Here is a 23,588-nt window from a genome sequence, read left to right on the forward strand (position 1 = left end):
TTCCCTGAGCTTGAAAGCCCAAGTCTGCAGATACTGAGCACATCCCAACAATGAAACAAGCTCTGTAACCTCAGTGATGAGCCAGTTCCCTTCACAGTCTTTATCTATCTGTAATCATTTTCCTTCCTTAAGTACTGACAAGTTCAGTTAGCAATCATTTCATTATGGGTTACCCTTGAAATCGGCTATTTAAACCTGTTATGATTTGGAATGCTAGGGTCTTCATATAACTAAGCTGTAGGAAAAGTCATACATCTCAGATCTTATTTTCAACTGTCTTCTCAAGCTGCTTTCCAGATCACTGCAAATAACACAAGAAAAATAACAGCAGAGGCTTACCTTTTCACCTTACAAGCCCCCCCACCTTCCAACAGATTCTACTGGTTCTACACCCAGCTGCAAACTTGAGAAACAGATACTTGCAACCCCATGGATCCACTCAGCTTCTTCCAGTACTGTCTGCATTTAGAACATGCACGTCAGCTACAGAAACTCAAAAGTAATGGGGCTTAACTATTCAGTAAGCATTCGTTTTTATTTGGAATTCTATGCTACAAAAATTCCTTAAGGCTTAAGTGTTTGTGTCACTTAAACAGATAACAGTGAACACTTAAAATGTAGTACTTAAAGATGAATTTAGCTCATCAGCTATGAACATGAACCACGTTCTCAAATTTTTTTTATCAATTACAAATTCAGAGAACTAGATCTGTAAAGTGCAGATTTTACATTCAGCATTAAAATAGAGAAGGCACTTAAACTATTAAGAGATAAAAACAGCTTTAAATTACTTGATTAAAATAAGTGGCTAACTAGTGCTCATTTGCATTGTAGATGGATATTTTTCCTTCACCAGAACAAGAAGCTTTGCAGAGCAGGAACATCAGAAAAAAATAGTGATCCCCTTCCACTATTTACTAATAACCACAACATGGCAACACACAGCTTTTTTCTGCTCTGTTAATCACAGATGACAGCACCGGATGTCCCTGCTCAGCTTCTTACCAAGACAAAAATCCTATTAATTTGTGGGGTTATACAAAGAAAACAAAATCTGTATTCAGAATATAACTGTAACAAAGTGATAACTGTGTATCTTTTATATCTATCAGGAGGCTCAATTTTAGATAAGTCCTACATTTCAAAAAAAAAAAAAAAATATATATATATATATAGGGAGAGAATTTCACAGACATCAACATGGCCAAAACAGAAATAGGATTATATAGTATGAAAGAACAGATTAAGGTGGAAGAAAAGCTTTCTTCTATAGTTGTGAGAGTGCTTTTAATTTACTTGGTTTTGATGTTACGTGCTACTTCATACCACAGGTGACTTCGGAAATTATTTTTTGAAGGCCACAATACTTAAAAAAATAGCAATCATGTAAGTCACATGGAATAATACACAGTTGAACATTTAAGATGAATTCTCAAGGTGTGGATCCAAGTACTTGTCCGCTTCCCATTGCTCTTTGTTCACATGTTACACGAAGCAGTGCCCAGGAGCAGCACCAGAGTAACTTTTATATTCAGATCTCCACCTTCAGCATTCTGTGTGCTTTTCAGCTTCTGGCTTCAGCAAAGCAGCATCAATTTCTTCATAAATTGCTCTGACAGAAGAAGAACAAGGCAACTCCTATGTCACAGTTCAGTTTTATTTAGACAAAATGTACCAATAAGTCTTGCCTGGGAGTTCATGTTGTTTATCTAATAGAATATAAGCTGCAGGATGCTCAGCTTTTCACATTAGCAAGGAACCCATCCTGAGATGTTTGTGATTGTATGCTGAGATATCTCTGGAAATGGTCAGTTTTGATTCAGTAAACATGACTGCGAAATGCAAATGGCCTCCATGCCATGAGACATGTAATTATTACACTAGTTTAATAAATAAAAGATTTGTTCAGATTTTTCTACCTCACAGTTTGATGGTTCCTTGAAAGTAAGTTTTGTGCAGATGACCCAAATTTTCTCAATTTACTGTTAAAAGGAGGGTTCTGCCATGTGGTTAGTTTATACTAGTTTTCTGCCTACTTGGCTCTCTGGAGAGGCCCGGCTTGTATCGGTTGCTTATATTTTAAATTCAGAATTTTCTTGAGGTTCAGCAAAACATTAAAATAAAGTTGTTATCAACAGGAATTACTTCACAGAATCATGTGATATTCAACAGGATACTTCACAGAAGGGACCTTCAGTGATAATCTGGTCCAACCCTCTGCCATGGGTAGTGACAACTTTCACTAGATCAGCAGCTCAAAGCCCAGTCCAACCTGATTTCAAACTCTTCCCATGGTTGGGCAACTTGTTGCAGTGTCTCAGTGTAAAAAACTTCTTCCTTATGTCCAGCCCAAATCTATTCTCTTTCTGCTTAAAGCCATTATCCCTCATCCTGTGACTAGAGGCCCTGGTAAAAACTCATCCACCCTCTTTACGAGATCCTTTATGTACTAGAAGGCCACAATATAGGGTCCCCAAAGCCTCTTCTCCAGGTTAAGCCATCCCAACCCTCAGCCCCCCTAAGAGTGGTGTTCCAGCCCTCTGATCATTTTCATGGCCCTCTACATGTGCATTACTTTGCTCCAGAACTGCCCGTGTTGAAACATCCACTGGCTTCCTCCACTACGGCCCAACTGTGTTGTATTCACCTTTTCCTATCACTTAATTGGATTTTATTGGATAGTTTTTGACATAGCACTACTTCACCATTTTTGCAGATGCTGATTACTGAGCACACTACAGGAGTCTATTCCTTAATCAGTTAAGCAAGGAGTAATAAAAAAAAATAAAGCTCCAATCCAATTGGTCACTTAACTCTACCTGAACAGTATGGTCTGTTTCCTCACTCAGAAGAAAGCCATCTCAGAAGCCCTTTTGCCTTTGGCACCTAAGAGAACTGTAAATTACTTTAAAAGCTACTTACTCTGTAGGAGCCAAAGGATCAAATTCCATTATCTCGTAGTAATGAGGTGACTGCAACTTGTTCTTCGATGCAGCTGAAGGGTAAATACAGACATAAATCCAGATTTAAACATAACTAATAGCACTTTTTATGAATGTTACTTTTTTATTTCTTTCTAAAACAAGCATATTATCTAGTATCTAGTTGCTTTAAATACTAAAATGGGCAGAGAAACCATGAACTATATGAGTTTTTGTCAGTGTTTGATGCTGCTCTAGTCTTTAACAGGCTTTATATAAAGCATTTAAGTGCTAACAAGAAAATAAATCTTCATAAAAGTTAAGTGGTCTGCAGTAATGTTACCTGCTGGTGACAGTCCATTTGATGATGAAGTATGTCCAACCTGCAGATTTACTGGATTCAGAGGCACTGGGCTTAAAAGAGTTGCCAGCTGAAGGAATCAAGCAAAACAATGCACAGATCTATGAGAAACTGCTGACTTCAGACTCTCGGACTAAAAGAGGTAAATTCTAAAGGTAGGCCAACATTTATAATTCTAATTAATCTCCCTTCCCCACACAATTAAGTTGGCCACAAAACACAGAGCATTCCCTGATGACTGTGACACAGAACAGGTCTCTGTATCCCACCTGGACAGCAGTCAGGGTAAATCTTTTTGCCACTTGAAGAACAATAATTCAGAAGAGGAGTGCTACTCACATTGCTATACGTGTGTCCAGCTGGGGTGCTCACACTATTGTTTTGTGCTTCAGTTGCAAATCTAGAAGAGTAATACGTTGAAAGTAACTGAGAAGCTATTACAGCTAAATATTCTGATCACTGCATTATTCTTATCTGCTGTGCTGTCTTTACCTTAAGTCACAACTGAGAGCAGCATGAGCAAGTGTTCCATTTACATAATAGGTGGAAAACTGCAAGGATTCCTTTTTCTATTTTAAACTGTTCTTCTTGATCTGTACAATTCATCTGTTTCTCCCTTTAAACTACAGCACAGGCAAGACTCAAGCAGAAAGTCAATATATATCTCAAGTATCTTGAGATAAGTTCATGGTTATGACTAGAAGGTGCTTCAGGGTTGGTACATATTTTAAGCATGTTAAGCAATGTCTAGCACACCGAGTTCTCACTTTTCTACTGGACTAATCTGTAGAAGTATTAAATTACTTATTTTTTTTTTCCAGAGCTTTCCATAAAAAAATCCTTGTCAGTTACAGCAGACTCATAGTTCTGATTATCTGCTATCATTTCTTGACAGATTACTCACGGGAACTGCTGAACTTTTGCAGCAGCTGCTAAATCTAGCTGAGGGTAAATGGATGGATGGAGCCTTTTTGTATCTTCAGGGTGTGCAGATATGGAATCTGAAATTCAAAGTGATATTTAATGATCATTTAAGCATTATTAAGCAAATGTTCCTTACTTGTACTATAACCAATGAAGTTTTGCTTGGAAGGCATATAAAGAATACAGAACCAACTGTGTTTATTGTGATAAAGACAAAATTATAACTGAAGTTAGGAGATTTAGTCACTCCTTGCACTATGACAGAAGTCTGAAGTCCGAGAAGGTAAAGTGCCCTTCTCAAAGTGAACTGCTGTTGACATCAAATGCCTCCTTGAAAAAACACAGGAAATCAAGAATAAAAGAATATTTCAATTTCTTTCTTCCAACCTACAGAACAAGCAGCTATCACACTGTTTCATAAAGAATGTTCTTTTGTTTACATTGAAATGCAAGACTGAGATCATTGCTCTCCCTCTAAAAAAATTAGAAGGAGCCTTATGCCATCTTGTATTTATGTATTTTTTTAACATGCACACCCAAATTATGACGTTTTTTCAGCTTATGGGATTACCTTTCTTTCAAGGAACTACTTGACCCATCCACTAAGCTCATGTTGGTTTGTTTTAGGAAATCAGACTGCCAGGGAAACATGCATTCACCACTTACTAGGACTTGGAAACTGAGATGCTGCAGGGTCAGTCCCCAGCACTGCAGCCACAGGAGATGGAGAATCTGTAGAGAAGTCAAGGAGATCACTGGAGGGAGCAGATGGCTGTTTCCTGTACAGCTTAACATTCAAAAAGAAAGAAAGCTATTAAGAACAGAGTAGGAAAAAAGGAACACGTAGTTTTAAATAAGCTGTCATTTTTACAGAACATAAGTGTTTGAAATCAGATTTGTCACTAAGTCACTAACCAAATGCTCCTGTAAGTGTCAGTGATATCAGATTTAATGGAGTGGGTGGGAGCGTGGAAGTGCTAGCTAATGGACCAGAGAAGATTTCTAGATAACACACACTGCAGCAAAGCGACTCAGTTCCAAAGCGTAACTGTGAGTTTGCTCAGACACTGATCTTCACCACTCACACATTTCTTACTGGGGCTATTTTGATTTGATAAGTACTTAGGGAATGGGTGTTCTTCCAGTTTTGATTTTGGCAGGAAAAGTTCAAAATCACAGCGTTTCCCAGAGCACAGGAGAAAGGTTTGCCTTGTTTCTCTGTGAAAGCGTGAGAATTAAAAATGTAGCCAAAGTTTTTAATCAAAATCACATACTGAATCATATATGGTTTTGGCCACACCAGATTGAGAGAAAAAAAATCCATTTTAAACATGGAAATTCCTGGATAAAATACAAATGCACATCGTGCACCATTCAAACCATCTTTTAATCCTTCAGTGCCTCTATCTAGTGAAATCATCTACCTACATAACCAGACTGCAGCACCAGCAGATTTTCCAAAGGAAACAACATTGTCTTCTACCTTTCTTTAATAACAATCAGCTGTATTTCAGCTTTCACAAAGCAGTCACTTTCCTATTGAGCCCTGGATGACTGTGCAATTATGGCTTACGAGAAGCTGAAATGTGCAAAACTACTTTGGGCAATATAATTAACAACCATAATTATCAATCAATAATGGACAGCCAGATTTGCTACAATCCATAATTCAGACTCAGAAAAGGCTTTGACTGCAGAAGAAAAAAAAACACCTCAGTAATAGTGAGTTCTGATTGTGTAACAACATTTTAGTCTGTAAATGTTTACAGAGAATAAAAGCAACATTACAGTTTCTCATTTCATGTATGGCAAATAATTGTGCTTAGCTATAAAGATAATAAAATTCAAGTAAATCTCACTTTCCTTGATCAAGCTTCCATCTGACATTGTTTTTTGCTTAAGTTAAATCTGCATGAAATTCTGCAAGTGCAACTTCTGAAAACTGGTAAGAGCAGCATCATCTGCTGAGACAGCAGGCTGCACCTCTCAATTTGAGAAAAAAACCATTGCAATACATTATTACAAAACATTACAAAGCGTACAATAAAAAGGCAGTTTTCACAATGAAGAGAAAATGGGATGTTTGCAGTCCTGCAGCTCACAATTCATCCATCACTACTCACCTCTTCACGTTCACGCTGTATTCTCTGGTTCTCCAAAAATCGAACTCTGTTTCGAGAGAACCTGTTGGAATGGCAAAGCTCAACGTTCGTTCTGACATTGCTGTTGTGCTGCATAACAATCTGGCAGTTATAAGCAAAGCAGCCTTCTTTATTTCAGGCTTTTAATGGAGGAAAAAAAAATAAGCTTTGAAAAGAAATCCCTGCAAAATATGTTTATGTAGTGATAGCCAAAATGGTGCTACAGTGGGACAGGAGGAGTTGGATGAACTCAGCACCTTAAGGCCAATCTGTAACAGAAGGAAAGGTCTGAACTGGCACGGATATGAGCCTGGCACACACTGCACTTGGTTTGCAGGCCCACCATGCTGATGAGGCCCATAAGGATGACATAAATGCAAGGAGGAGCAGGAGGACAAAACCTTTCCAACAGCAGAACAAGCATTTGTCCGAAATACATTGAGACCAGAAGAGCTGCCAGGGCCACTAGAGGGAGTCGTCATTACGTACACGAGGCCAGCCTGCCTCACAACGGTGAGTGAGTGCTCCCCATTTAATTTAGACTCTACATGAATAATCAGAAACAGAGAATGCAGCATGACTTGTCTTCAAACAATGCACAGCGTATGCAACAGATGCAGCTGGTTAAAATAAGTTTGTCTTTTACACATCTCATTGTTCAGAGGGAGTTCCAAAGAACAAACCTTCTGCAACAAGCATTAATCAAATAAATCTTAATAGTTAATCAGCTCCCATGTGCAAAGGCACCTGCGCTCAGGAAGACTTGTTACAGTAAGCCATAACATCACAGTGCTAAGAGGCACAGCCTTCTGCCCATTTCACAACGGCCTATTAATTGCTCCTTCAATCACCTGGTGAGTCCTCCACAAGGAATTTTTTAAATAAGCCCACAAGCTGCTATTCACAACTCACGAGGTTCGTGGCATTGCCAGAACTCATCAGCCTTAATAAACATATAAGCCCACCTCTGACTAAAGTGGATTTAGGAGGGTATAAACTACTGAACACGGAAGGCTCGCTCCCATTAAACAAGAATATTCTCCACAAGTATATTTGCTATGGTATTTTGGAAGAAAATAGTGGAATTCTGAGTTTATGTTTCATTTCATTTTTGCCAGCACCCCATCAAGCTGCTGCCGCCATAACAGGCAAACACACGAGATGTCAACACGAGCACTGCAGCACTTCCATGTGTGAAGAAACATTTCCTGCTGTAAGGCAGGTAGAACAGCTTGTTTCGATTCAGTTGAGAAAAGCAAGTGACTCTCTTCAGCACGCAATAAAGCAGAACGCTATTCCATGGCCAATTTCTGCACTTAAAGCTGTCAAAGTTGTTCAGAAAGGACAGTGAATATTCCTTCCTGGAAGTGTATATCCATAAATGTAGTGACCATCACCAGAGCCAAAAGATTTGTAGCAGACTGATGGCAAATCCACTGTGCTTGACGAGAAAGGAAATTCCAAAATGATTTTTGCGTGCCTCCATCTCACTTCCTGCCTATGCTGTTAACTTGTTTTACCACATTCTGATGGTTTTGTAACTGCCATTATTGACTGCTTCTGATATGCCCAGGGGAAGGCAAACAGATTATCTGCTCCTGTTGTTATCACACCTCTTTCTGGATGTATAGAAAAATCTGTCTCCTTGGGAAGATTCAGCACTAGTCCCACAGACTGACTGTACCCACCAGGTGTGCTTATCCAGTCAGGACATCAAACACTTACCTTTCATGTCCCAGGAGAACATTATTCAGATCTTCATTTACTTGTATTAACTCTATTATCACATCTTCATTCTCCACTGCTACCAACAGCTCCATGATCCGTTCCTGCATCATCCGACACGTCTTGTACAGCTTCTACCCAAAGAAGGGGAAGGAAAAAAAATGTGAAGTCACAACCGTGTTCTCCTAATTTCAGTTTTGGAGAAGAATGATAAGACAGTTGAGCACAGGAGACTCGCAGGTCACGTCCCTTCATTTATACAAACCACACACATACCAAGCATTGCAAATGGTGTGATTTTCATGTCTTTGATCTCTGCAAGGCCAGGCTGACAACTCCTATCATCAAACCAGCACTCCTACCCCTACCAGCCCCTACCCATGACCTACCTTAGTTTCTGAGGATATAGCTGTCTCTAAAGTCTAAATTACAAATTGCAAAATAATGAAGACCCCTCTGGGTGATGCAGAGTAAATTTGATTTGAGCCTGATTGAAGCTGATTAAACTCAGTAGGATACTTCACATGAATGTAATGAATGTGATCCAGGTTCAACATCTGCTAGAAGGAAAGACAATGGTAGTCTAAAGGATAAAGTGCTCTGTGACATCACCGTGTAGCTCTAAGTCCTCCTCTCAGTGGGGAAGTCTGGATGCACTTTCTCATGCATTGGCACAAACCTAGCATTATCATCCGGTGTGATATTTATGAGATCTTTCTCAGCAGAATGTTGCATTATTGCCAGCTGAAATGGTGGTTAGTTTATTTACATTTCTCTCCCCTGCAGATTTTGCCTGTTCAAAGAAACATATTCTTTAGCATCAGAAGCTTCATCTCAGCCAAGATTCTTTTTCCCACAGTGTATTTTTGCAAATGCTGGCTGGCTGTGCTTAAGGGGAAAAAAAAGAAAAAGGAAAAAAGAAAAAAGGGAGGGCAAAATACTGTTTGCACACTGCTATTCAGAAAGGGCTCTGGTATTATTTTCAGAGCGTTCTCGTTTTTCTCAAGAAACATAAGCTTTGTGTAATTCTTTAATTTATTATGTAAAAAGAAATGTTCCACCCCTCTGCCAAATCTGCATACACATTACTTTATTGCTCACTACTGTATCTTCACAGCCCAGGATAGAGCACACAAAAATGTATGCAGCTCAATGAATACAATTAGATTTTAAACCTCTTCAGCTCCACATCTTATAACCTTGTCCACACCTCAAAAATATGTTTTTCTTATGAATCCATTTTACAGGCAGACAATTTTCTTTGTAAAACTGAATAAATCACGAAGCAGTAAATCGTGATGCTCATTTTGAGGATGAATTTCTAAGTTTTATTCTGACTCACCATGAAGTTCAGCGTTTTGAAAACTGGAATCTACAGCAATGCACTCCAGCTCATATAAAGTCATCAGTGATCCCAATGAACTTGTGCCAATGCTCACCACCTGGCAATCTGGGCCTTAATTCCTGCACATCCATCAGACATATTTGTACTGGGCAGTGAACAGACGTTTGCGGCTCCTTCAGCTTATAATGGGCTTTTGGTATTCTTTAAAAACTGTTACTGGTAAGCACAATATTTCAAGAGATTTGCTATCCTTAGTCTAGTCTAGAACAGGGTGGGGAAAGGCTGGAAGCAGTCATTTACCAATCTGCAGAACCAAAAATACGCTGCACTGATGAAGTTTACCCCCTTAAAGGTTTTTACTCAGAGACACTGGATAATCAGAAGGGCTGATACTCATCTCTCCCACTCACTCAAAGCCTAAACAAAGAGCTCTTGTAACAAAGGACTTTGTTCTCCAACAACAAAAGCCTGACACAAGAAATCCAGGCAAAGCCACAAGCAAACATGCATGTTAAACATGGTTAAAGAATTAGGCTGGCCATGCCTAATGTTCTGTACCACTCAGCGCACGGAGGAAAGGAACAACAATGAAATTAACATAGAAGGAATGAGTTTTTAGTCACTCCCCCACAAATGGGAACTCCACACCCTGTCCTCAAACTTTTGCCAACAATTTTATTACTGGGAGTGTCAATAAGAATCCACTGGTTTACTGTGGACAGCCTAGTATGTGCGCCTGCATGCAGAAGGGCTGCTCTGTAGGAGCCAGGAAATGAAAAGCACCTTTCCTGTTTCACAGCTGAAATATCCCTGGTTCACTGGCCCTCCCTCCTTGGACCTGCGGCTCTACAGATCTCTGCCAGGGACAGCAGTGGAGGTGCCAGGAATTTCCTGGGGAGCAGAAACCCAGAGATTGATTCTGTCTCCTACCTGCTTCCCACCCACCAGCAGCGCTGCCTGTCATTAAAGGTGAGGCACAGTGGTCAACTGGTACCATCTTCCTAAATCTCAGCCTTCAGCTGAGAACCAAGCATAAAAGGATGCGACAGAACAGTGTAAAAGTCCCCTGCAAAGGAAGAATTCTCCACACCAAAGTCTTGCAAAAATTATATCAGTTCTTCGGTGCGTTCATGTTGACACATTACCAAAAATGTTTCCTTGTCACAGAATTTTCTTTAGAAAAAGAAGGATACGACAAACTTCTTTATTTCTACTAGAAAACACGAAATCACTGTTGAAATGCTCAAGCAATGCTACATTTTAAATTTCTAAAACAGAAAAAGTATGAGCAAGTAGATCGCATGCATCTTCATATCAAATCTAAGCTTGACTACTGCAAGACACTACTTCAGGCTACACTTCAAGAGCACGTGGCTTCATCTATTGCACAGCAAGCTCCCAGGCTTTGAGGTCATGTACACAAACCCAATGCTTCATTTTCTTCACGGTCCTTCAGTTTGCCTTCAAGGTATCGGCAATAATAAAGAGAGCTCTGAAAACTGCAGGAGGATATGAGATATTGTGTCATCTCCTGTTTTCCCAGCAGGCAACTGCGCTCACCTGGAATGTTTCTCAGGGCTGTTTGACAGAACATGCTTAACAGAGAATGCTCCATTATGAAATTCCTTTGCCCTTGGAAGTCCCTACAGCTTAAATTTACACTGCAAGCTGCATTGTCCTTTCATGACTACCTAGATGTCGGGGAAGGTAAAGGAGACTAGAGAAACTGAGCAAAATCAGAGGCAGAAACTTGGTGTTGGTTTGATTTTGCAATCTAAATTCAGATGTTACAAGAAAGGATACAACAGATCCTAAAATCAGCTTTGTTCAAATGAATAACCCCATCAATGTGTTACCCCGTACCTGTAAAAGATTCATATCATCCGGATTTTCAGAGCCAGGAACATTTTCTTTTAATATTGATGACATGACTCTCACATTCATTTTCGCCATATCCAGTTCACTGTACAGTTTCCCAATCTGTTCAGTTCAATAGGACAGAATGTTGTGCAGGTGAACAGAGAGAGCAAAGTAATTCTTACCTCTAATACGTACTTTCTTCTCCATTAGGCATAATATGGGTCTAATTAGCATTATTTTACTCCAATAACATTCTATGGAAATTAGCTCAGTTTTTATACATCCAATCACACTAAGACCTAAGCCCCAAAACACTGTTGGTTTCCCATACGTGTAGTGCCTCTCTAAATACTGAGAAGACTTATTAGCTAACTACTGGCCAAGTGGGATCAGAAGCAAACTGTCCCTTCGTTTCTGCTTTTAAGTACAATTTCTTCACACGAGTCTTATCCAAAAGTAAGTTTGGCTTCCTCACTTATCTCTGAAGTATCTTTTATCAACATCCATAACATCCTCATAAGAGATCAGCAGAAATTCTTAGTTCAAGTGAACGATTCCACTCCCTGGCTGGGTACAGCCTGGCTTTTACCCAAGTGATTTCTGCCTGCTTTGCTTTGGGAAATCACCATACAAAACATCTTTATGTGAACAAATCTAAAACCATGAATAAAGAACTATGCTACTTGAGATGACGGTTCCATCTATGACCTGCAATGCTGAAATTGCACATTACTAGCATGTTTCAGGTGCAATGTCCCTCCCCTCCAAACCTGTGGTACTGTACCTGTTCAGGTGTCAACAGCAACGTTGGGCCAGTGGGAAGAGGCATCAAAGAACGTTTTGGGGGATTAGCAGAAGATGGTGATGACTTTGCAGAAGATGGGGATTGCTAAAAGACAAAAAAGCAGAGCTTGCATTTAACAAAAGAATTGAAACTGACTTCCAGATGAGAGTGCTACCATCATCTGTCAGACCAGAGAACCAGACATTAGCTTTCAAATAACCAACGTTGAGCAAGCTCTATTTGTAAGAATAAGAGTAATAGCTAGTTTGTAGCAGGTTGGAATTTGAGAATGTTTTTCAATGAGTTTGCTTAGTAAATTCCACTACAGACAAAACAGGAATGGCTGAGAACAAGCTGTCTGTCCTTGACCTCTGAAGCCGCCTGACAGTGAGTCCAACCTGAAGTGCTACCACAGTTCTACAGCTATGGCTGGTTTAGAATGCATTCACACATGGAAAGAGGGACAAGTCTGGGGGGTTTCACTTCTGTTACAACTGAACTGACTGCAGCAGAAGACAACCCTGCACAAGACTGCATACATCACATCCTTAATCTCACAGAGACTGAGCTATAGATTGTATCCAGGTCCGCTGCAGCTAAGATTGACAGGTTTGCAACAGAATTTAATGGACTGAAATATGTGGCAGACAGAATTGTCTCTTACTGCAACTGGTAAGGAAAAAACTGTTGTCCAGCAAAAGCACTTTCTTTCAACTGTTCACGATACAGCTTGTTCAAACAGCCTTAAATACTCAAGTTTTTGCACTCTTTGCTATTCAGTCGTTAAATCAAACTCAGTATAACGATATCCTTCCTGTCTACACTGATTACAGTCATCTAACTCTGTAATTGTAAGGTTGCACCCAAAGGTGAACGGCTTTCACATATCCCAAGCCTTGTGAAAACTTTTCTAACACAAAATAAATTCTGGAAATAACTGCTGCAAAGCATGGATAGCATGTATTGTATTTTCAGCCAATGTCCCATGCTCAAGCCATATTTATATTTAATGTATCCCAGATGCTACACAATGATATTTAGCATATATACGCTTAAACAAAAAGGTAGAAATTAGCTACAGGGTCAAACATTACTGAATATAAATTACACAAACAGCTATCGAGAAATACAGGCAACAGACCTCTCTTGCAGATTTGTACCTCTCTCAGAGTAAAATTAAAAACAGACAATGTTCCAGGGAGATGTTACTGCAGCTTTCTAAATAATCCAAAGAAATTATTTACTGTGAGTGTGGCGAGGCAGGAACCAGCCTGCCTAGAAAGGCAGTGGATGTCTCCTCCCTGGAAGTGTTCAAACTCAGTCTGGATGAGATCTTGAGCAACCTGATCTGGTGGGAGGTGTCCCTACCCACGGCAAGGGGATGGAACTGATGCTTAAGGTCCCTTTCCAACCCACACCATTCTATAATTCTTTGAATGCTCGAATTCTGAATGGTATGTTTCCTGGCAAATCTTACTCATTTTAGTTAAAGCTTTCAAAAGCTGACAAGCTTCAAGCGTTCAGCCCTCATTCATTTTGAGGCAAACAGGTTGCCCAAATTTTTTAAATGCTCTGGAAGTCTCAAGAGACAGAAACTTCCTTTTTGAGAATATATCCACTATTCTGTGGTTTGAAATAAAAGACACTATTATATAGGACAGGTTTCTTTGTTGTTATCTTCGCTGCTATAATTGAAACTGATTTCTGCTCACATGCTTAAGTAGATTGGTCATACTCTGCCCTGGAGCATTTAGAAAACAAAACAAAAACATACACACCTTCTGTGTCTACAGAGCTCATACAATTAACACATCCTGCTTCTGATTTACAGTGGATTAATGAGGCATCCCTGCATATCCCCACCTTAGGCCTTCCTTTGCTGGTATCAGAAGATGGAAACTCCACTCCTTTCTTCAGCAGTTCCAGATAAACCTCTTTTACTTCGGTCACATCCACCATTCCTTGGAACCCTCGGGCCCATACCTGGTTTTGAAATAACAGTAACAGTCACAGAAATAGACAGTCAGTCGGGGCAGACAAACTCTTCGAAAACATACAATCCTAAAGGCATTTTCTCCATGTGAACAGCACATTTTCTGCCTCTATCTGCTCCAGCTAGCGCCAGTTTAAAACACGAGGAACACTGAGAAACTCTCAAGTTCCCTCTTACTCTGCTTATAACCACAGAGGGGAGCAAATACACAGACTGGGAGGGCAATATAAAAGGCAGAGGCTGACACTTTTCCAGGACTCTTTCTAGTTTTCTCTTCTTGTCTTCCACTCTGTGCTACTCCTGCATGAAGCAGAAGAATAAAGCCCACGTAAAAGGTTTCCATGAGTACACTGCAGGAGAGAAATGAGACACACATAAAGCAGAGAGACAAACAGCCAGTGTTTACTCTGGGCTCACCATGATGAAGGTCAGGATTTTCTCCTGCAATTCGATGGGCAGGTTGTATCTGGGATTCAGCAGTTTCACCAGCTTGTCCTTGCAGAAGTCCTTCTTCACAACTAAAGACTGGAACCTTGGACCACAGTTCTGCATACACATGTCTAGCAGCTGCAACCACAAGAAGCTTCTGTTACACAGATGTAAAGAAAAGTAAGCCTCTGCTGCTTTAATTTATTCCAAAGTGTTGCAAGGAAAGAGTACTAGTGAATCTGAACAGATTATTGCCAGCAGTCTCACGGTGTTGTCTGAGGAGGTTACTGTAGGGAAACAAAAGTTCAGTGTGTGCACTTCTATTGCTATGCACGTACTAAATGAAATGGGTTACCCGGAATTAAACTATTTTTGACAGCGAAGCACAGCCAAGCTTGTTTCCTTGTCACAGCAGTTACTGAACATGTCACACCTTAACGGTGTGAAATCTGTCCGTAGCCTGAAAAAAAAAAAAATGACTTGCACAGATTCACTAAAACAATTAATTTAATGCCTAGCAAACATGTCCCCTGGTCTGACAGATTCTGAAGAGCTCTGCAGAAGAAGAAAACAAGCTTACTAAGCGCCTCTCTTCTAATCTGTCCTCTAATGTGAGAAACTAATGAAAAAATAGAAAAGAACAAATGCAACAACACAGAGTACAATTTCTCCACGTGTTTTAAAGGTCACACTGATTTGAAACAGAGCAGGTGAATTGTTCCAGTTGTCAGATTCATCTCCACTACAGCTGTCTACTTTCCACAACTGCCTGGAACGCTCAGAATGGGATCTCTGCAAGCAGCACATCTGCCCTATCAAACACAGCATATGTCATCATGACATTACACCTCTCCTTCATGTACCTGGAGATGGCTGGCTGCAATTGCCTTTTTGCAGAAGAGATATCAAAGGCTATCAGTACATCCTAACCACCTGGAATCAGGCCAGCACAGGTTTTGTTAGGGAGCTGGGGCTGATCACAATCAGAACTCATCTTGCCTGGCACAAAACTGGAGATCAACCAAGGTACGATGATGCTCCACACAAAGAAAGAACACTCACTTGCACTTTTCACTCTTCAATTTCGTCTTTACTTTTCTCTCTTGATGTAAGAGTGAGGACAGAAAGGTGAAAGCAAAGGGCAGAATTCACAAAAGTTTGCAGAATTCTATGGTTTTAGAGTCATAAAACTCACCCAAAATCATGCAACAGGCAGAACCCAGTCACAAAAGGATACAACAAATTTAAGGCTGCTACTGTAACCATGATCAAAGTAGGTAAGTACACTCTCCTACCCAGGGCAGACCGCATTTGGCTACGTCGGAGTCATTTTAGAAACTAGTTTTCCAGCCCCAGGACCTGGGGATTTTTCTCCCAGCACTATCAGGAACTTAAGGGAGAAGTGGCCTAAGACCAGAAGAAAATGCACTGCTGAAACAAAGAGAGAAGAACAAAGAGACACTGGCAAACTGCTGCGCACAAAACAAAGATAATTACCAAAAATCTTGGCTCGAATCATTATTTTTCATGAGCACATGAAACGCATGCTAATAAGCCAACTCATCTGCCTGTACAGTACTTCAAAGATGGCTGGTGTAAAACATTCCCAACCCAGAACATGGAAATTTGGTATGCTATTCTCTATCATTAATTTTTTGTATACAGGACTGAGTGTTTACCCTCTGAAAGTACTAAAGCCAATGGACAAGACCCTCCATTCAATTAGGCCAGTTCAGCCCACCTTCTTCTCATGAAACCAAGCTGGTGCAAAAAAACCCAAGAATTTGACTTTATTTTTAACCAGACAATTCATGAACAAGGCACTTTTGTACTAATATTACCTTTACTTAGAATGTCAACTATATTCCTTATCAACAGTGACCTTGCTCAGAATTCTGGAGGACAGAATGCCTGCTCATCTCAGGCAGCCACATATGAGGTCCATAAAGCCAGAGTGAATGCATTAAGCTTGCAACAGGTACACTCAAACTTAATGTGAATGCAAGAAAACACAGACAAACAGTCTGCATTCTAATATTTCTAACTGAGAAAGAACAAGTCATCAATCCTTGTCCAGGCTTATAATCTACTAAACTCATACTGATGTCCTACCAAATGGTTACTGAAGGCCAAGACGCTAAAAGAAACTGGTACAGGCTGCTTCTCAGCTGCCATTCACTACTCACAGTGTAGCATCCATATACAGACTTTACCAAGATCTTTCATTCCTAAGTGCAGGTGCGTGTGTTAACACAGGTGCACGGAAGGACACATTTAATAAATTACTTCCCTATATGCTGTTCAATTCCTAAGGCCTCACAAGATTCAGAACTGGGGCACTGCAGTAAACACTTAAAAAAAAAAAACCCAAAAACAAACAACAAGGGACATCTATAGAGACACTGAACAGGTGTCTCAGCATTCACTACGTAAACACATTTTACACAACCAAAGCTTATTAATAAGGAGCCAGATAACACACGCAGACTCTACTGGATTCCTGCCTGAAAGTTCTAATCCTCGTCCTGTGATTGTGCAATCAGCACTGCCAAGCCTGATCTCTTGGCTTTATCAAGGAGAGCACAAAGCAGCTTCAAGGACTGGCATGCACACACCTGGATCCATGTGACTTGACAAGCACCAGGTAACTTCCCTAGATCAGAGTACAAGCAGCTAGGCCACAGCCAACACATTACACAGCTGGCACTCACCCTTCCTCCTGCAAGCAAATAAACACATGTTTAAGGTAGAGGAGGAAGACAACAGTACTGAGATTTAACACGTCTCCATGACAGTACTGGGGCTGCACCACCATGCAGTGGTGTCACTTCAGACACAGACTTGCACGTTTCAGTCTGTGTGCATTCCCTGGGAAGGATCTGCTTAAGAAGTTGTTTTATTTAGAAGACAATTCCAGAATTTCAAGGTTGAATAAACAAATGTGGATCAAAGTACATTCCAAAGGAAAAGTGGTTTCAAGACTTTGCTGCCTTCTTAGAATCACAGAATAGCCTGGCTTGAACAGGATCTCAAAGATCACCTAGTTTCAACTCTCCTGCCATGGGCAGGGTCATCAACCACCAGACCAGGCTGCCCAGAACCACATCCAGATAGAGCTAAGAGAAACACAGGCTGGAGAGAATTAGATGTAGAGTCCCAAAAGCAGGAAGACAGCATCTACTGCAAGAAAGGCAGGCAATAAGGTATAGCTTGTCAAAAAAAAGAGCTCTTGTTTTTGTAGAAATCTGGGAGAAATCAAGGAATTTTTAAAAGGTAATGGTTGAGGGTGGGGCCTCTGCTGGTTTGTTTATTAGGAAGTGAAAATTACTTGCTTTCCATTTGCAATGACTTATTGATCCAATCCAAGTATTTCAAAACGAAAAACAGGAACAACGTCATTACTGCAATCAAGAACATAAAATGGAATGGCCCATAGGAGCAGCTTGGGATCAAAGGAGTTAAAAGTCATCCATGGTCAGCAGTGAAGTCATCAAAGGGAAGGTTTCAGACACTGAACTGATAGCAGTGAGGGCAGAAAAGGGGAGAAAGGGAGCTTGGAACAGAGGAAGAAGTAAGGACAGAAAGTCTTAGATAGGAACAAAGGTAGGAAGAGACTAAATGTGAATGGAGAAGGAGACTGAAACTGCAAAGAGGCTGTGAGAAAGTGATGAACCTGAAGTACCACTGAAACCTGGTATGCATTCCACCTGCAAGCAAACAGAATAAGCTTCCAAGTAAACATGATAAAGCTCTTCCTTGGACACAGCTGAAATAAGAGCTCCTTGGGTACATGTGCAGGGTAAACATCCTGATAAGGACTCCTAAATGTAAGTACCGGGCCCTGCAAACTCCAGCTGACTGCATCAGAGGGCTGGAGTGCACAAGGACTGCAGAAGAAAGCAAGAATCTGATATAAGGGATTGCAGTTACAGTGGAAACCAAGTGTTTCTGTTATGCAAACACATGGAACACACAAAAAGGTGACTCATGAGACAGTGGAGGAGGAAACTGAGAAAGCAGTGCGGAAGTGGAATGAGCTGAAGGTATACAATGGTATGTTCAGTACATTTATCTGCCTCTCAAACTTGTCAAGTGACACTTAGGCAACTGCTAACTGACCTACAATTCAACACTATCAATCACCTATCTTCCTTAATCACCTCTCATATATACTGATATAGATAATGATTTTGCACAACAAATAGCAAACCTGTGATTAACAGTTCTCAGAGTGCAATGCAGACAAACCTCTCTACACCCTTAAAAAAGTAAATTGTCAAATGCAGCTCTGCAGCAGCTTATAACACAAACTGCTTCTTCCTGCAGCTGCACTGCTGTCAGCCAAGAGAAACTCAGGTGGGGACCTTTGGATTTACGACAGCATCAGGAACTTCTTACTACTGCTCGTCTTTCCAGCGCAGTGGAGAACGGAGAGCATCAGCATGCTCCTGTAAACCTTAAACCGACTGAAATCGTAACTCCTCCCCAAAATCTGGGAGAGCTCAAAAGCAGTGTCACATTCTGAAGGCCAGGTAATCTCCAGTGAGGACACTCCCGGTCACCCCAACCTTTAGTCACAACATCTGAATCCTGCAAGGCTTATCCTCTGCCTTTCTGCATCACTTAATTCACCACTGTTAACCCTTCATTCAGATCTTGTTTATTTACAAAACAGCTAACACACATTTTAGAACGCAACCTCAAGCACTCAGTCTAACCAAGGTCACCACGAGGTGAGTAAGAGAAGGGCCAGACATAGCTTTTATGCCATGTCCTCAGACAGGTGGGGTGCTCACAGAGCAACAGTTGCTGGAGTAAAGAAGAACCAAACTGCTTTTATCAGCCGCAGGCTTCAAGAAAATACAAAGCAGCAATGCATTTAGGAGGAACGAACACCAGTGGACCATCAGATCTACAGTGGTAGAGCTATTCACACAAGCAACAAAGACAGAAAACGCCCCGGAGAGTCATATCAGTGCCAATTTGCACGTCACCTTAGCATTTGAAATGTTTTCTGTCTTAGTGTCCAATTAACATAACTAGAGCTGTACTTACAGACAGGGTGAGCCTGATCTCCTTATGGTTACAGTTTTTTGAAAGCTTTTTCTTTAACGCTTTGACTGCATCCTTAGGCCTGTGACAAGACATCAAATAGAAAAGGTTACCAGAGAAACTGTTTTTCCAGTTCATAACTACATCCCAAATCCCAAAATACCGGCCTGAGATTGGGGCCATCCCTGTATTTACATCCACTTACAAACAGAGTCAGTCTTGGTAAAATTTCTTCAGCAATGAGCGAGATAAACAAAGCAGCCAATCAGGAGCATTACTCCTGAGATTTGTGCAGAGAAATGAAGTTATTCTTTGCAGGGCCTCCTTCCAAACTGTATTATTTGACTGTCGCACAGTGGATTTACTCATCTAATGTGGACAACATCCGTTGCTATGAAAGGGAATAGGAAATGCCAAATGTACCAAGACTTGACTTGCACCTATTTTTAAATATGATGTGATCAAAAGATACTCTCCTGGGAGTGCTGCAAGAAGTAGGGGTGTCCTGGCTAACCCCCAATCTTTTAATTGCTGGATGCTTTTAACTAATCTGAGTAATTATCATGTACAGACAAACAACCCATTCCACCCAAGAGAGTGGCACTTCCACTACAGTCTTTCTCATTTCTATATATACACCCCATATCTGTTAACTATCTATGTAGGAGGAAAAGGGTGGAAGACGGTATCAAAGTTTATCACAGGTGGAAAACAATTCTGACTGATTAATATGGGCTATGTATAGTGTACCCAGAAATTACAGCTATTAGGGCCAGCTCAGTGCTCATCATCGACAAAAACAAGATGTCCTCAAGTCTCTTTAGGATCTCTGTGGAATCTAAGATGGAACCATATGCATAAACTGAACGTGTCAATTAAAGAAATCTTTGCTGAAAACATTACCAAGTCGATTAACTTAAATGGGTATTTACCATTGCCACTTTTTTTCCCCCCCCCCAGTTTGTACCTTATGGGAAAAAAAAAAAAGCAAAAAAAGCAGCAACTTCCGTATTTTTGCTTCGATCCTATGGCCACCCCCAGTTAGACCAGCAGAACACAGAGTCAGTGATGGATGGGAGGGGAGAGGAAAACCTTCCCCTGCAGAGAGCGACGCTGCTACCCCACTGCTGCTTCTGTCTGAAGCATCTGGAAATGCCCTGCTCAGGAGTTGGGTATTACATTAAAATAACAATTTGCCTAATTAGATACAGCAGTTCCTCTGTTCCTAATATCCTGTTACAGACTGGGACTAGCAGCAGTTGCCTAGGAGGAAGCTTTAAGGAGCTGCTCTGTAAGCATAAGCTGTACACAAGAGGAAGTAGTTCATTAAAAAAAAGCTCTGTTGCATAGAAACTTCATATAAAACCACCACAGATGGTCCGAACGTGCTGTAGCTCATAGCAGGGACCAGGAAGGAGTTACTGCTGAGCCCCCGAGCTCTCAGTCACAGGTGAGAGATGGCATCTGGGAAAAATGGAAGGAGGGAAAACTTGCTATAAAAGAAGATACTGATACCTTTTTCTCCTGAATAAAGCTCTCCAGCAGCGTTACAACGTGCCACTGCCTGCGAGTGCTGGACACGTGTGTGCCAGCAACGTGTGTGCCAGCGGGTCCCACACGGAGCTCAGCTCGCCCTGCCCACACCGCTAAACGCTGCTGCTGGGGCCGGGCGGCCGCGGGTTCCATCAGAAGCTGTGCTGTAACACCTGAGCGGCCAGAGGACTTCTCCTAGCCGGGGCTCTGCAGGGCACGGAGCCGTTCTGCCCACGAGCAGCACGGACTGTATGAAAGGAGCACGGAACCCGCGCTGCCACCTCTCGCCAACAGCTCCGAGCCGCAGCCCCGGCAGACGGGCAGAACAACTCCCGAGGAGCCGGGCTGACCTTTGGCTGCCGGTACACACGTGTGTACACACACACACACACTTCTCACCCCTCCTCCGTGGCGTTGATCACGTCGCAGATGTGCATGAATTGCCCCCACTCCTCCGTCTGCAGCGATCCGAACGTCGCCCGGTCTGTAAGGCCAGGGGCACCGCGGTCACCGGCGGCACTCGACCGGCCCGCGCTCCCCGCTCCCCCGGCCCCCTACTCACCCACCAGGCTCCCCACGGCGGTGCCGAACGGGTCTTTGGGCGCCTTCCCGAAGGCCATGGCCGCCGCCTCCCCGGGGCAGCCCCCCTCCCGAGCGGCCCCGTCCCGCCGGGCGCTCCTTCCCTTCCCGGGCCGGGGCGGAGCCGCCCGCAGGTACGGCAGCGGGGCGGCCGCGATCACGTGCGGGCCGGGCCGGGCGGCACCGCCCCGCGGGGCTGAGCCTCAGCGCCGCCCCGGCCCGGGGAGCTGCGCGTCCGGCTGCGGAGCGAAACCCGCCCGCCGCCGCAGGGCTCCTCGGCCACCTCTTACGCGGCACCGAGCGGCGCGGAGCACGGGAAGCTCGGCACGGGGCGAGGAGCCGCGGCTCGGAGCTGCCTGCTGGCGGCCGGCACGCGGAGAAGTTCGACGGAAGAAACGCCACGAGCTGCCTCGGAGCGCTCGCACGGATCGGTTCTGCGGGAGAAAAAAGTTCGGGCTGAACGCTGGAAAGCTCGCCTGTAGGAGCCCGCAGAAAACCGAGGTGGAAAAGGAGCTGACGCCGATCCCATTCCCGCAGTCACCCCACGTACTCTGCAGGAGCTGCCTATGCATCCCGCAGCGGGGCTTTCTTTTTGGGGTTACTATCGGTGTCTGCCATTGCGCCGCTCTATCACAAGTTTGACTTTATCTCGGACCCAGACAATGCCGGGGAACAAAACGTGGCATGAATGAAGATTAAAAGCTCGACTGCAGTTTTTGTTGACTGCGAGTTGTAATTATTGCAGTGTCAAACAAACACGGAATCGCATTAACCTTCACTTGAGTACAGCTTAATCAGTCACAGTCAAAACACGATACGACTAAATAAGTCATTTGCGTGGCATTAGAATATCATGAATGAACAAAGCTGTCTTTGCACTGATGACAGCCCTGCCCAGCAGGAACGCACTCATCTGCGTACATCCACGGCCCCACCTGCAGGGTCGGCACAGCACAGCACGAAGCATCTCCGCACATCCCTACCGTCACCGAGCAGCTTGCCTCTGAGTTCTCGCATTTACAGCGCATTCACGAACCAAATCTCTTCCTCACATTCTCAGTAAGAAATGAGCTTAATCACACAATCTGGTGAGGTTTTAGCTTAAGACTTTTTCTAATGAACTCCTCGATTCTCTATGCTTCTGCTCTCCTTGTCTGATGTTCTACAGCACCCAAAGTAGGAGTCTGCTTGTCCTCGGTTGCAGAATATTGAAAGACAACCTCTAAACTCATTCACTCTGTACTGCCCGAACTCCAATAAGGGCCCACTGAAATGAGCCCTTGTTAAACCTGCAACGCGAGTCAGTTCTCATTCAAGAGAGCATATTTTATTGAGCTGCTCAGAAGAAAAAAAAATTAATGAAGCCTTTTTTTTTTCCCACTGGAATTTACTACTTATTCACTGAGATCAGCTGCTGGCACCAACTGAAGAACACCCCGGGGTTTGGGCACAGCCCTCTGCTCTCAGTATGAGCTGCCCAGTAATCAGAACCCTGTTGCACTCCAGGCACTCTCACTGCTGTTGCAGCTGCAGTTTTACACTTCATGACCATTATTAAGGGGCATAGCATTTGGGAGAGTGTTATAAAAGGAAAGGAGAACAAGCTCAAAACAAAACCAGGATAGAATCCCGAGCACACACAGGCATATTCAGTCTCACCGAGAAAGTGCTGAAAAATAACTTTCAGCTTCTTTGAAGACCCCGTAAGTTCAGGTTCTGCTTTGCCTTAATAGATGCATCAAACATCTCCAGTGTGAAATTAAGAATCAAAGTGGGACTTCACTTCTAAATTTTGTGCCCTTTGAAAAAATTCTCAACAAATCCCAAGAAGGCACTTTGGGTTTTGGGGGCCTTATTCTGTCAGTTCGGAGGTAGCAGAGATCTGCAGACTTTGGGAGATGCATGCATGCACTGCTCACAATAAACTCACTGGCAATAACA

At 42.4% G+C, this 23,588-nt stretch overlaps 1 protein-coding gene across 3 annotated transcripts; it reads right to left on the reverse strand.

The window, feature by feature from the left end:
- Positions 1 to 509: 509 nt before the first annotated feature.
- Positions 510 to 21,870, reverse strand: TOM1L1 (target of myb1 like 1 membrane trafficking protein). Of its 3 annotated transcripts, XM_085240279.1 has the most exons (16): positions 21,631 to 21,870; positions 21,468 to 21,552; positions 19,539 to 19,617; positions 14,917 to 14,943; positions 14,472 to 14,621; positions 13,925 to 14,044; positions 12,062 to 12,166; positions 11,281 to 11,397; positions 8,073 to 8,206; positions 6,330 to 6,390; positions 4,873 to 4,993; positions 4,187 to 4,283; positions 3,622 to 3,682; positions 3,265 to 3,352; positions 2,923 to 2,995; positions 510 to 1,612 (listed from the first exon to the last, which is right to left on the reverse strand). In XM_085240279.1, exons 1-16 carry the CDS (start codon positions 21,686 to 21,688, stop codon positions 1,546 to 1,548), a joined length of 1,443 nt encoding a protein of 480 aa, XP_085096405.1. In that variant the 5' UTR covers positions 21,689 to 21,870; the 3' UTR covers positions 510 to 1,545. The 3 variants fall into 3 exon arrangements, with proteins under 3 accessions (XP_085096405.1, XP_085096404.1, XP_019477324.2); XM_085240278.1 differs by lacking the exon at positions 14,917 to 14,943 and having other exon boundaries at positions 21,631 to 21,862; XM_019621779.3 differs by lacking the exons at positions 14,917 to 14,943; positions 19,539 to 19,617; positions 21,468 to 21,552; positions 21,631 to 21,870 and adding an exon at positions 14,839 to 14,856.
- Between the last annotated feature and the right edge of the window lie 1,718 nt (positions 21,871 to 23,588).

This window comes from Meleagris gallopavo, chromosome 20 (genome assembly GCF_905368555.1).
Source record: "Meleagris gallopavo chromosome 20, MGAL_WU_HG_1.1, whole genome shotgun sequence".
NCBI lineage: Eukaryota > Metazoa > Chordata > Aves > Galliformes > Phasianidae > Meleagris > Meleagris gallopavo.